The 13,505-nt window shown below is 42.9% G+C and overlaps 1 protein-coding gene across 1 annotated transcript in view; it reads left to right on the top strand.

The window, feature by feature from the left end:
* Positions 1–13,505, top strand: part of FKBP8 (FK506 binding protein 8) — a 67,057-nt gene that overhangs the window by 38,819 nt on the left and 14,733 nt on the right. The window contains exons 5-6 of the mRNA XM_018557484.1: positions 5,473–5,690; positions 11,032–11,204. Coding sequence (XP_018412986.1) covers positions 5,473–5,690; positions 11,032–11,204 — 391 coding nt within the window. The remainder of the gene's footprint in view (positions 1–5,472; positions 5,691–11,031; positions 11,205–13,505) is intronic.

The following is a 13,505-nucleotide window of genomic DNA, read 5'->3' as shown; positions in this document are numbered from 1 at the left end:
ATGATAAATAAACATTATTTTAAATGATAGTCCTTTCATGAGAGTCTTTAATGAGAGAAATATGTGGAATTCCATTTTTTTGACTCCTGAAAATGTTGCCTGCTTGGATAGAAAGTCAGCTAGTGTTTAATCTAAAGCAGGGGCGCCCACAATTGTTCGTCTGGAGATCTACTTTTTAAATGACAAGCTCAATGAGATCTACCAAGGAAAAAACACCTGCATTCAGGGCCGGGAGGGGAGCACCCGCAGTGCGATCGCCAGCACCTGGAACGCAGGCAAATTTTTGCAGTTTGCACTGGACCAGAATGCAGGCACTAATGTGCTTGCGTTCCGGGTACAGGCGATTGCACTGTGGGTGGGGGGCATGGCTGCCATTGACTGCAATACAACCCCATGCCTCCTCCCGCCCCTGAACGCAGGGAGTCAGCCGGCTTGCATTCCAGTGCGTTCTAGAGGCGCCGGCGCCCTGTCCTCCCGCGGTGCTCATGTGGCCGACGTTGCACACGAGAAGAGGTGTCCCGCCCCTTTCCGTCTGAGGCTTCTAGCACATTCAGCCGCCAGCCCCACTAGCACTGCCGGAGCACAGCTGTAGCTAGCTCCTTTTGCGCCCGAGGCAAGAAAATTAACTGGGGACTCATAGTACTATGTGTCCCCAGTTATTTACAAACACCGGAGTGATCGGCTGATTGCTCCAGTGTTTGTCCTGCACAGAGGATTGGTACATATCACTGATATGTACCGATCCTCTGCTGCTCAGCCACGCACCTTCTCCTCTGGATCCTCGCTGTTCTCCCGGGCAGAGGCAGCGGGGGATCCGAGGAGAAGTGAAGGAAGCACTGCAGCCACAGGCAGATGTACAGGATGGCAGCAGGGGCAGATGTGAGTGTAATGGGGTATTATAGAACATACACAAACAAATTATAAATCTTCCAGAGACACAATCACTGTTTAGTAACCCCTTATTATAAGGCGTCTGATCACACTGTCCTGAACCCTAATAAACTACAAAAACACCATTTAGTTCATACCCGCAGCAGGTACCAACTGAAGAGGTTTTTTAATGACCGGGACCAAACAGCTCAGTGATTTTAATCTGAAAAAGTTTATTTGAAAAAAAAATCAAACATCAAAAACGTGAATCATCAGATTGCATCTTTCCATTAAAAACCTTTGACAACGTTGTCTACAACCATTCACACTCCCACTCATACAGACTTGCTAAATAATGGAAAATCACTGTTACTGGATCTATCACTGACTGTTGAGGTCATGGAGGGTTTAGAGGGTTAATGAGGACAGCAGAAAGTCCACTAACACCAATCTCTGTCTTTTTTAACCTAAAATGTAATTCCTTAGACAAATGGAAATTCCAGACTTGGTTGTACTGATCCCCTTCCTCTAGGTAGAGTATAGTACATCCAAAAGTCCTCAGCGATATCCACCAGTGGTGGTCTCCTCAGAGTGCGAGTAATGACATTCTGAGGAGACTGGTGGATATCGCTGAAGACTTTTTGATATACAGGTGAAAGTAATAAATGAACTTTTGCACGATATTCTAATTATTCGACTTTCACCTGTACCATACTCTACCTGGACGAAGGAGATCAGTACAACTAAGTCAGGAATTTCCATTTGTCTTTACGAATGACATTTTCGGTTAAATAAGACAGAGATTGGTGTCCGTGGACTTTCTGCTGTCCTTCCGAAGGGCCCAGTCACACCATCAAGACTGCGTTTCAGTGCGTTTGGCCTCTGGAACGCAACCCGGCCGGCTCACTTTGTTTTGGGGCGGGAGGGGCCGTGGCGGTGCATTGAACTAAATGGCCCTGCAGCCATGCCCCCAACAACCGGCCGCACGGGATCGCAAGGCACATTATGCCTGCAGTCCGGTGCGATTAAAATAGTACTTGCAGCATTTTGATTGCACTGGACCGGACCACAGGCATAATGTGCCTTGCGATCCCGTTCGGCCGATCGCATTGCAGCCAGAGGGTGTGGCTACCATGCCATTCACTTCAAAGGCCCACCACGCCCCCTCCTGCCCCACAAAAAAGTGAGCCGGCCGCAATGCGAGGCAGTGCGTTCTGGCCAGAATCAGGCCAGAGCGCGCTGCATCTGGTGTGACTGAGCCCTAAAGCCGCTTGGTCCCGGTCCTCTTCAGTTCATACCTGCTGAACCCAGATTAACTAAATGGTGTTTTTGTAATAGAACACAGAATAGTTGAACGTTTCAAGTTCAGCTATCTATTCTGTGTTCTGGAATGGCGAGTAGTCTCCTCAGCCATCTGACACTGTCCTCCTGGCTGGTGTCGGTTTACACGGCCGGAGGAAGCAGCACGGGGGAGATTGAGGGGGAAAAAACCCCATTAAATCACTCATGTTGTCACAGAAGTGCTGGTCTCGGTCTCTCTCTGCAATGTGAAGCTGCTGCACGCTGGGTCCTCACGCCTGAGGCCCCCAAGGGCAGCCCCGTTATTGCCTGTCGGGGCAGCCCATTATTGCCCTAAATCATTCGCCCGCTTGTCATTGCCCGGCGGCCGCCCCCCAGCTCTGCGTCTGGGGCAGATGTACCGACTGCCCCCCTGGTTGTTACACCACTGCACAGCAGTAATTATGACAGGCAGTCTGAAATTCATTATAAGACAAAGCCATTTAGTAAAGAAGGAATCACCGGTTTACTGTAAGTCAATTTCAGGCTGACCTGTGTAAAAGGGCTTACAAGAAGAAGCAAGGGTCTAAACTATAAAAATCAAATAAAAAGGATCCCAAAGCTCACCCTGCTGGTTTAAAAAGAGAATGCAAAATATTTATATGCAATAGTTTATATTTAAGCTAAACTAAAACTTTTCAACATATATTATTCATGCGTTAACTTAAATGAATCTTCAGAGCTATATTTTAATAGCTGTGAGTGCTAACCAAAGTATTATAAACTGTATATAAAAAGAGGAACCACCTGTACTACATCACAGTTTTTATGTTTCCTTTATGTGTTTAAATCATTAACATTACATGTATACAGGGCTTGAAAAATCCACTCGTCCGCTCGTCTGTGACGAGCAGCTTCCCGGCCGGCCGTTGTAATTACACGGCTGGCCGGGAGCTTTTACATTCAAGTGATCGGGCGTCTCTAGAGACGCTCGATCGCTTATATTAGCAGCTGTCACTGCCGTTGCCGGTCCCGAGATTCGCTGTGCCCGATGCGGCCGGGACCGGCACGGCTCTGTGACAGGAGATCAAAGGGAGTTCAGTGTACGAACTCCCTTTTGATCTCCTCTCAGTCCCCGAATGCAGGAAGTGATGTATATTACATCACTTCCTGCATTCACTGTCACTCTCCAGCTACAGAAGCTGATGAAGCCGATCTCTGCTTCATCAGCTTCTCTGGGGGTCCCTAGGTGACATTAGGGGTCGAGACCCCTGATGTCTCCATAAAGAGGACCTGTCATGTAAATTGGCTATTACATTGGGGGCTATTACATAGGGGGCTTCTTAGCCCCCTATGTAATAGAGGTGTGTGTAAAAAAAAAAAGTAATACTAAAATTAAAGAATCCTAAAAAAAATAAAGCATAAAAAAATGTAACATTTTTTTTTTTTTAAAGTCCCTGCCCCCCACATACACACGCAGATATGAGACGGGTGCGCCTACGTGCGAAAACGATGATTGCGCCTATTGTGCCGCACATGTTAAATATCTCCGCAAACGTCGGAGTGAGAGCAATAATCACTGATAACACTAAACTGATGAGCAGTAAAAGTGTTTTAATCGTCGCCTATGGGCGTTTTTCGCGATTTTGCGGGCGCACGCAATTTTAAGGCTTGACATGTTTGGTGTCTATTCGACGTGACACCGAATTTTATGTTTTACTAAAAATATGGGTAAGAATAAATGTTTTATAACATAACGTAGGGAAACTTTTTTTTTTTTTTTACATTTATGGTACTTTTTTCATTATATAGTAAAAAAAAATAACCCCCCCGGGGGTCACAAAACAAAGCTCTATCTGTCCCCAAAATTTTTTAACATAAATTGCAAGGCTATAGTCCGGTCATGCTGACTGGTGAAATTTTTGACTGACTGGTGAGACACCATAAAATTTTTCAAGCCCTGTATATATATTTGAATTGGCCAAGTTGCCATTTGCAGTTTTGAAACATATTTGTTTTATATTTAAAAATTATTTATTTTTTTAAAAACTGCATATGGGAACTTGGTTAATAAAAGATGCATATAGTACTGGCGATGTAGGAAATATCCAAAACTCTGATGTAGTGGCCATGAAAGGTTTTCCTTTTTTTATATAGCATGTGTAAAATTTTATTATTATTATTATACAGGATTTATGTAGCGCTAACAGTTTGCGCAGCGCTTTACAATTGAGGTAGCTGTGTGGGGATGGATTGTTTGAGAAATTGATATTTCAGTGGTTAGGTTGAGGTCGGATAAGCTTCCCTGAAGAGATGAGTCTTAAGGGAATGCCTAAAGGTAGTCAGAGTAGGAGATAGACGGACAGGTTGGGGTAAAAAGTTCCACAGAATGGGGGAGACTCTAGTGAAGTCCTGGAGGCGAGCATGGTCCAGGGAGCAAGTGGTGAGATGGGTGTTAGAGAGAAGTTGTGCAACCTCCTCTGTGGAGACAGGGTCAAAAGAGGAAACTAATAGGTGCAAAGATGGGTCTGGTACATGAATAGGGGAAGGTGACTGGACAGTGGGCATTTCATCTCGGATTGCATCTATTTTGTTTTTGAAAGGAATGGCAATGTCCTGGGCAGTGAGTGAGCTAGTGGGTGGTGGATGGAAAATGAAATAACGGATCTGGTTGCTATGGGAAACTTACTATTTTTTTTGTTTGGTGTGGTCTGAGTCACACTCATTGCATTAAACCAAGCTCACATTTATTATATGTATTCAAAGTGACACTAAATCAGGAGTTAAACCTTAAAATTGCATTCAAGTACTTTTATAGGGTCTTGGCATTCAGAAAATATATAATGTTGGGGGGTTTTACGTCATTTTCAGGCCTAAAATGTGGAATATAACATGGGTGCAAAAATTGAAAAAAGGGCCTCAGTCATGAAGGGGTTAACAGAAATGTATTTTCTTTGTGTATTACTCCTCTGATGGACTACAATCGGTACAAATTAGCAAACTAGAAGTGAGATTTTAGTCCATCACAGGAGTGAGCTTGGAGCGGTGGCTACTTTACAACACACACACAGGGACCATAGGAAACAAAAGTAGCCACTCTCCAGAAGGAAGGGCAGTGTTGGCACCAATTCAGAGATGATTTGAGGATCTACAGCCAAGTGATACACAATTAAGGTACATGTTTGTTATTAAAGGTACTGAATACATTTTTAAATCCTGAGCTAAGTGTCACTTTAAGATTTTATATCTCTGCATCACCACCTTTTGAGATTTACTATTTTTACTTAATACATAATTAATTATTTCATTTGAATTCTGTTTAAGGGATCCAGATATTCCACCCAATGCAGATCTTCTTCTTGAGGTGTCCCTTCTTGAAGTGAAGGATGAGCCAGACCTGGAACTACTTACTGGACAGCAGAAGCTGGATTTGGCCAACAAGAAGAGGGAACGTGGAAACTACTACTATCAGCAAGCAGATTATGTATTTGCAATAAATTCCTATGACATAGCCCTGAAGATTGTGAATTCCAGCTCTAAAGGTGTGTTCATGTGAATTTTGTGTGACTACCTGCTCATACCAGCAAATGTCATCTTTTTGGTTTATCTTTCATTGAACAGTAAGGCCATTCACAGAAATTGCTGCTTGCACTATCTTTAGTGTATGTTAGTTAAGTTGGCCATACACTATTTGATCCTGAAGAACCGGCCGCAATTCAAACAGTGGGTGCCCCTCTTGGCACCTTTTTGAAGGAGCCGGTCGGAAAATCTTCGAATGAACAGAGTTAGCAGCCAATGAGCTGCCAGCTCTGTTTCGGGTATTCTGACAGTAGCCCTTGTCAGAATACAAAGGAAACAGCGGGATTCTACGATCAGCGCTTGTAAAAACGTTGATGAAGGATATGTTCTATTTTTTCCATTCAGCTCGCAGGTTGAACCAAAAAAATGGAACAGTGTATGGCCAGCTTTACTGCTGACCTTATGCATGTTTTTGTTTTGTTTTTTTGGTAATGACAATATTTTATGACCTCTCCCTATGGTCTTTCGGCTGTCTTTCACTTCTTTGGATGCTGGAGAAATAATGCAGAATATACAGATCCCTGCTTCCTGCAATGTACATCCATAGTTAGAAGAATGGGCACAATTCATAGGGCCAGAGACAGCAGTTAAAAGAAAATTTTGGGGTAACTTTTGTTTTACCATAGTTCTCTTTAGAGTCACGAGAGGACATATACTAACGTCCTCCCGTGACCCAAAACTCAGCTATTGCCCACTATACGCTGAGAGTTCCGCAGCTGGGACGGATTCTGACAATACTGTCGAGTTCCACCACGCTGGCTGAGGACAGCTGGCTTTGCCTATCTAGAGGCAGAGCCAGCTATGCCTGCCCCCTCCCCTGTCCGTCCCTCCAGTCAGCACTGGAGAATTGGAGGGGTGGGGGGATCCCTGTGGGGAGCGCTGACTGACAGTTACTACTCTCTGCAAGGAGATAAGCGGGAAGTGAGCGAGCTGCGTATGTGTTCGCTCACTTCCCGATCAATAGAGCCGAGGTGCGACAATTTCAATGTCACGTGTCGGCTCTAACTATGGGGATAAGTGTAATTCACTCACCCTATAGTTCTCCTTTAAGTGCTGCCTGAATCAGAAGAAAGGAGTACAAAGCTTCTTGTAGTGCGAAAAAATGTTTGCGTTCTTCTGGTTGAACTGCTGACTTGTGAATTTTTACCCCTTTATGGCCACAGTACAACTTAAGTCCCCAAAAATGTCATGCATTTCAGCACCCCCAGTATATTTTAAAAAGAAGTTTCATTTTAATGGCATACCTGTAGACCATGTCCGTTCTCTCCTATAACTGTCAGAAAATTCCTAGGTAATCGATTTCCCCCCTGTCCTATCTAGATGTCAGGCCTTGGTGGACATTGGAAGCACACCCCAGGCACCACAGGAATGAGTGCCCTGGCTTGTTCAAAACCCGTTCCATGTGCAATGTTTTCACTTTCTCTCTCTGTTGAACAACTCCGAGCACAGCTGCTGCTGTGACACGGAGAGAGAGAAAGGGAGCATACTATGCATGCGAAGCAAGCTTTCTCGTTCCTGTGGTAGTGACACCAGGGAGGAGTTTGCCTACCTGGGAGCTTTTCTGATATGTTGGGAGAGACCACATGCAACCTACAGTATGCCATTAAAAAGAAGCTACTTTAAAAAAAAAACCTGTACAATGTTTTTTATATACTGGGGACACTGAAATGCACTTGAAATTTTTGATAACGGTGAACTAACTCTTTAAAGTACAGACATTCCTTGGTTAACGACTTACCTGCTTTGCGACCACTCGCACTTACGACGGACCGCCGAGCGACCTCCGACCTCGCGTGTCAGCGTCAGTGCGACGTGTCGCCGGCGGAAGTGACATCCTCCGATCTTCACTGCGGGTCCCGGTAAGTATTTTCATTGCCGATGTACAGTACACTGTTCGGTACTGTACATCTGCAACGCTATACAGTACTGTACTAATGCAGTACAGTACTGTATAGAGTTCCTCACTTAACGACCAATTCGTTTAACGACCTGGTCGTAGGAACGGAACTCGGTCGTTAAGTGAGGAATGCCTGTATATGTAAAGCCAAACGTTTTTCCCAGGTCATCTTCTAGGCACATCCTCCAATGGGAACAGGGAACACATCACCAAAAACACTTAAAAAGAAGTCTTTCTGCATAACTGGTCAGTTATTGTGTTTCCTCCATCCAGAGGAAACCCATCACTTGGAACTTTGCCACATGAGCACACAGTTGGCATTTTGTACCAATAACATGGCAATTCTGGGTGCTCTTCCAGTGCCTGTGACATGTAGGCTCAGTGTTACTCTGTTCACCTAGCTCTTTTAAAATTGGGCCTCATTATTTAGTATTCCTTTTAATGCAAATGTATACAGTGGAGTTTCTAATGCATGGCATTTAGGTGTGCTAATTCAGCAGTGTGGGCTTTGTGGAAAATATTGTTGTGTAGCGGTATACTAACTCCTAGGCCTCATCCATTGCATGCTTGTGTAGCTGGATGTTTTTCTACAGGATAAACTATTTACAGCTCAGGATGCAAGATTATTTTGTAATATTGCTGTGCTTTGTGGGCAGTTACTGCATAGTGTTTGTCAGCAGGGGTCTCCTTCATGGCATTTATGTTATTCAGTGTGTCTGTATAAATGTTACAACTCTTAACCCTGTAAATGATATGTGTTGTGCCTATGCAATATTTGTGGTGTGTTTTATCCAATACCACAACTTTAATCTATGACACAACTTCCTATGTAGATAATGTGATAGTCATTGTTGCTGAGGAGGGAGGTTTAGAACATGTATTACCTAGTGCTTACACTGCAGCACTTGTTTTTCAGTGTTGCTGCCAGTTAATGTTTCAACACTAAGCTCTTTACATGGTATGTTGTACTTATGTCCTTTTCGTGGCACATATCCTTTAACACAGTGTAAAAAGCTCTTGCATGACTTCCTATGTAGATGGTGCGAACAATGTTACTGTAGAGGTTTGCGGCAGTTATATAGTATCTTTGTCCAACTGCATTGCATGTTTGTGCAGTTTTGCTGCCAGTTAATATAAATTTGCTTACTTATGCTATAATCCTTGTGCATGTCCTTTTTATATTGTGATATTGTGTTAACAATTCAGTACAGGCCTCATAACATGATTTCGTGTCTAGCCACGAGTTGACAGACCTACTAATGACTGCTACTAGGAGATAAACTTGATAACTTAATTCACATCAGGACCACTATACTCCCCTCACAGCTACAGGTGCTGGAAAGGAGGCCAATTTCAAAGGGATTTTGGTAGTATTTAGTACTTTAGCTATGTACTGAACTGTAGTTATGCTCCCATTAAGACCAGCACACAACTACCTAGTCCTTCCAGTTGCTGTAGGTGTATGTTGGCTTTTGTTGCCATTTGTTTTATCTGGAACAAAAATATGGAAGCGCACCGCTGTGATATGATCAGATCTCTCACTCGTTGGCTGTGTGGGAGCTGGTGTGCATAAACTCTTAAAAAAACCGGGAGAGGAGCCCCGTGTGTCATATTGATCCAAACACAGTATGTAGAAGAGTGCAACTACCTCAATAACGAAATAAATGAGTGGATAGACAATTGTTGTGCAGCCTGCTATAACTGCCTGAATAATTAGGATAAATGTGTGACTTACAATTAGGATGTCATCGGTCGGCAAACGAAGTCCCTGCAATCACGTAGGGGTAATGATACTGGTCCGTATGCTACTGGTCTGGAGTGTCCAGGTTATCCCCGGGGTATCCCCAGACACCGCGTCATCGGCTGGCCAGGCCGAGCCGCGGCAGCTGGAGCAGAAAAAGAGAACCTTGCCCGGCAGTAAAAACCCGCACTGAAGAGGAGTGTATATCGGTGCGGTGTGCAGCGCGAACACTGGAGGGTCAAACACACTGTGTCCGTCGGTGCTCGTGCGTCCAGGGGAGATGTACTATGGGATGAGACTTCACCCCTGTGGGTTGAAATAGCGGCTACGCGTTTCGAGGGTAACCCTCTTTGTCAAGCCTTAGAGCGGTGTCAGCCGTGGGTGGGTACAGGTACTCCTAGAATGAGATCCTAATAGGTTGGACTTGATGGACTAATGTCTTTATTCAACCTCAAATACTATGTAAAAGGAATAACTTTTAAAGTTGACAGGGGGGAGGAGTCAAGTCCGAAAGAGTGCCGTGATAAGCTTATCCGCCGGGAGGCGGACTCACAGTCACGAGGGCACTCAGTGTATATTATTTATAATTGTATAGGCTGTTATCACGGCTTTCTATTTGTTTTATATCACTCTGCTGAGAGGTTCATATACCTGGGGTCACCTGTAGTTTTCATGGTCAGTCCTTTGTGAGGAGAGTTCTTGGGCTTTTGTCCCTCCCTAATCTACTAAATTCTTGCTTATCCCCTTATGTACTGTCCAGGAAGATGATTTGGAAAATCCAGAGTTAGATTTACTGGTAACTCTGTTTCCAGGAGTCCTTCAGGACAGTAGGATCCCCACCCTTGTGTTATGTTCTTTTCCTGTTTGTATATGTTTTGCTTCATATTACATTCCTCGATCCTCATTTACTACTGACCAGTTCTGAAGAAGAACTTCCTTTTAAAGTGTTTGTGATACTCCAATTGTTTTCCTGTTGGAGGAGGTGCTCATCTCTTAAAAAAATAGAGTTACTGGTAAGTCTAACTCTACACTGTTATCTTTTGGATAGAGTAGGTAATAGTTAGAAACCCTGTAAGGGATTTTCTCCTTTCTGTGTGCCAAAAGCACAGCAGAAAGTAAGAGAAAAGGCAAATTCCCCCTTAAAGACTTGTCTTGGAAGATTTCCCCTTATCTCCTGTACCTGTGATGACTCTAGAATTTTAGAGTCACCTAGACAAATAGAAAAGATAAATATGCACTGGCACAGACTGTGATAAAACCTGATGGGGGTTTTTATAGTTCCTCTCTCAATTCAAAGTCAATTTTTTTGGCTATAAATATACTGTGTATGTATATACTGTATATGTTAACTTAATAGGGAAGATGTTGCTAATCCTTGTCTAAAATAATCACGGAAAAATAGTACTTTTTATTTCTCTTTTGGCAGTTCCTGTTCTTCTAGGTATTACCACTTTAAATGAGCTTGTTTGATTAAAGAAGCTGTAAATGTTAACACCGTGTGCTGTCAGAATAATTGTTTTCTGTAATTTGATTAACTGCCATGTCATGTATTATCCAAATAGATCTACATTATGATTGCTCATACCATGAATCATTTTGTAAATATGTAATTTACCATTAATCCCATATTCCTGCCTGAAAGTGTCCCTTTCTCTCTGATTACTAGTGGACTTTACATCTGAAGAGGAAGCTGAATTACTAGATGTCAAGATGAAGTGTCTGAACAACCTGGCTGCTTCTCAGCTTAAACTTGATCACTTTGAGGCTGCCTTAAAGTCTTGTAATATGGTCTTGGAGCAACAACCTGAAAATATCAAGGCTTTATTTAGAAAAGGAAAGGTAACAGAAAGTGTGATTAATCTCTTTGCAGCTTGTTTTGGTTACATATTACCTATTTTCTTATGTTTTCATGCAGTAAAAAGGGTTGTTGTGGATCAATGTTGGAAAAACACCTTAAAGAGGAACTTTATCCATATCTTCAAACAAAATAAACAAAACACCTTTAGAAATGTTAAGTAATGGCAATTTATAAATACATACTTCTAGATAATATCCGGCTTTTTATTCTTTGCATACCTTATTTTTCTTTTCTTCCCCAGTCTTCTGACAGTGATCATTTAACTAAGGGCAGGCTACTAGGTCTCCCTTTTACTTCCGGGAACTCTGGCACATGTGATCAGGACATGTGACCATGCACATTATCTCAGGGGAGGAAAATATCTTCCCCGGAGATCTCATGATGAGATTTCCCAGCAATGCTCTGCATAAGTAATCTTCCCAGAATGCAAAGCATGGGCACAATTACATCATTTGTGTCAAAGGGGACCAGGAGTGTGAAAAGGTAACTGTAAGTAAAATAAAAATGTTTGTTTAGCTAATAAATGTAAGCTGATTTCATATCAGGATGCCGAGCTGGGTGCTGAGATGATTTTTAGTCAAACGGGGTAAAGGTCCACTTTAACAGTCTGATGAACAGCCCATTTTAAAGCCTGATGGGCCTGTATAACCATGGTGTCACTTTGCTACTGAAGCCATAATTATGTTTTCAATATTTGCTATTACCAGTACAGTTCTGTTACCAAGCACAAGACAGCATTATATATGTATTAAGCTCCTGCATTTGAGCTGCTTGGATACAGCCTGATGTAATTGTGCTGGCTGGTCAGGTAGCAGTAGAAAACACAATCTGATATTTACCAGACCAAAGAAGCATGAAAAGAGTATGCCAGCCTCAAAGCTGGACTCCAGCATGATATACAAGACACATTAGTGCTGCTGTGTATTCATTATACAAATTTTGGGACATACATACTGTATATGTTAACTTGATAGGGAAGATGTTGATAATACTTGTCTAAAATGATTACACAAAAATAGCAATTAAAGTTGCTTCAGATACAGTTTGTGCAGGCACCTCTATGTGCTTCTGCTTTTATGCCTCCTAGCAACATTATTCTCTTCTTCTCTTCCCTTAAAGTTACTTTTACTCCAAGTTCCCTGGATGCTTACTTGTTTTAGGTCATTGACTTAAAATATTCAAAAAATATTAAAACTAGCAGGAGGTCAGCAATAACAGAAACAGTATATAATTGTTAGTGTAAGTTTCCTTAAACCCTTTCGCTGCAAATCAATATGAAACCGATAAAAATACACAATTCACTTTATAAAGGCACACTAAAATCGGTATCAGTGCACACCAAAAATACTTTTGTGACTAAATCTAAAAGATAAAACGGTATTGAGTTAATGAATAACAAATATTTGTACATTTTTAATTGCACCTTTTGGGGAAACGGTAAATAAATGGAGTAATGCAAAACTTTAATAAAGTGACTTGTGTTAAAAATTGTTTGTGCACTGTGCTGTGTCTCTGTTGTGATAAAATGATACAGGCGTACATTTAGTCGCAACACAGCATATCACAACGCCATGCATCGCCACACAGTTAAATTAATGTTATTTTTAAAAGAAATAAAATCAAGCACTGCTTCAACACAGCTTCCAATCAGAACTGATCTTACGCTGCATTTCACTGACCTTTCTGCAGTAAACTGGAAAACTATTGGATGCAATGGGTTACTGGACAATTTACATCATAATTGGCCATTGCACTTCCTTTATTAATAAGTTTGTATGTATTTTTAACATGCTTGTCTGAATGAAACAGAGATTTATAAGGTGGTTAAGTTGTTTAAAGGAGAACTATGAGGTGAGTGCTTTTCACTCACCTCATAGTTCTAGCCGACCTGTGACAATGAGACTGTCACAGGTCGGCTCAGTAGATCGGGAGGTGAGCGAACACATACCGGGTTCGCTCGCCTCTCGATCCTGTCACGGCTCTCTGCCATGACAGGGGGAGGGGCTGGATTCCCCTCTCCCCGCTCCGATCTGCCAGCGCTGACTGGCGGAACGGACGGGGGAGGGGGCGGGTACAGCTGGCTCTGCCTCTAGATAGGCAGAGCCAGCTGTCACTCACGCCATCTACGTCGGGATCCGCTCCGGCTGCGGCGTCTCAGTATACCGCGAGCTGTAGCTCGCGGTATAGTGAGCTTAGGGTGACGGGAGGACGCTAGTTTGTGTCCTCCCGTTACCCTAAGGAGAACTGTGGGGAAAAACACTGACCCCATAGTTCTCCTTTAA

Source organism: Nanorana parkeri, unplaced genomic scaffold (assembly GCF_000935625.1).
Source record: "Nanorana parkeri isolate BGI_ZX_2015 unplaced genomic scaffold, ASM93562v1 scaffold286, whole genome shotgun sequence".
Lineage (NCBI taxonomy): Eukaryota > Metazoa > Chordata > Amphibia > Anura > Dicroglossidae > Nanorana > Nanorana parkeri.
The sequence above is the reverse complement of the archived record's forward strand: the minus strand, read 5'-3'. Positions and strand labels throughout refer to the sequence as shown.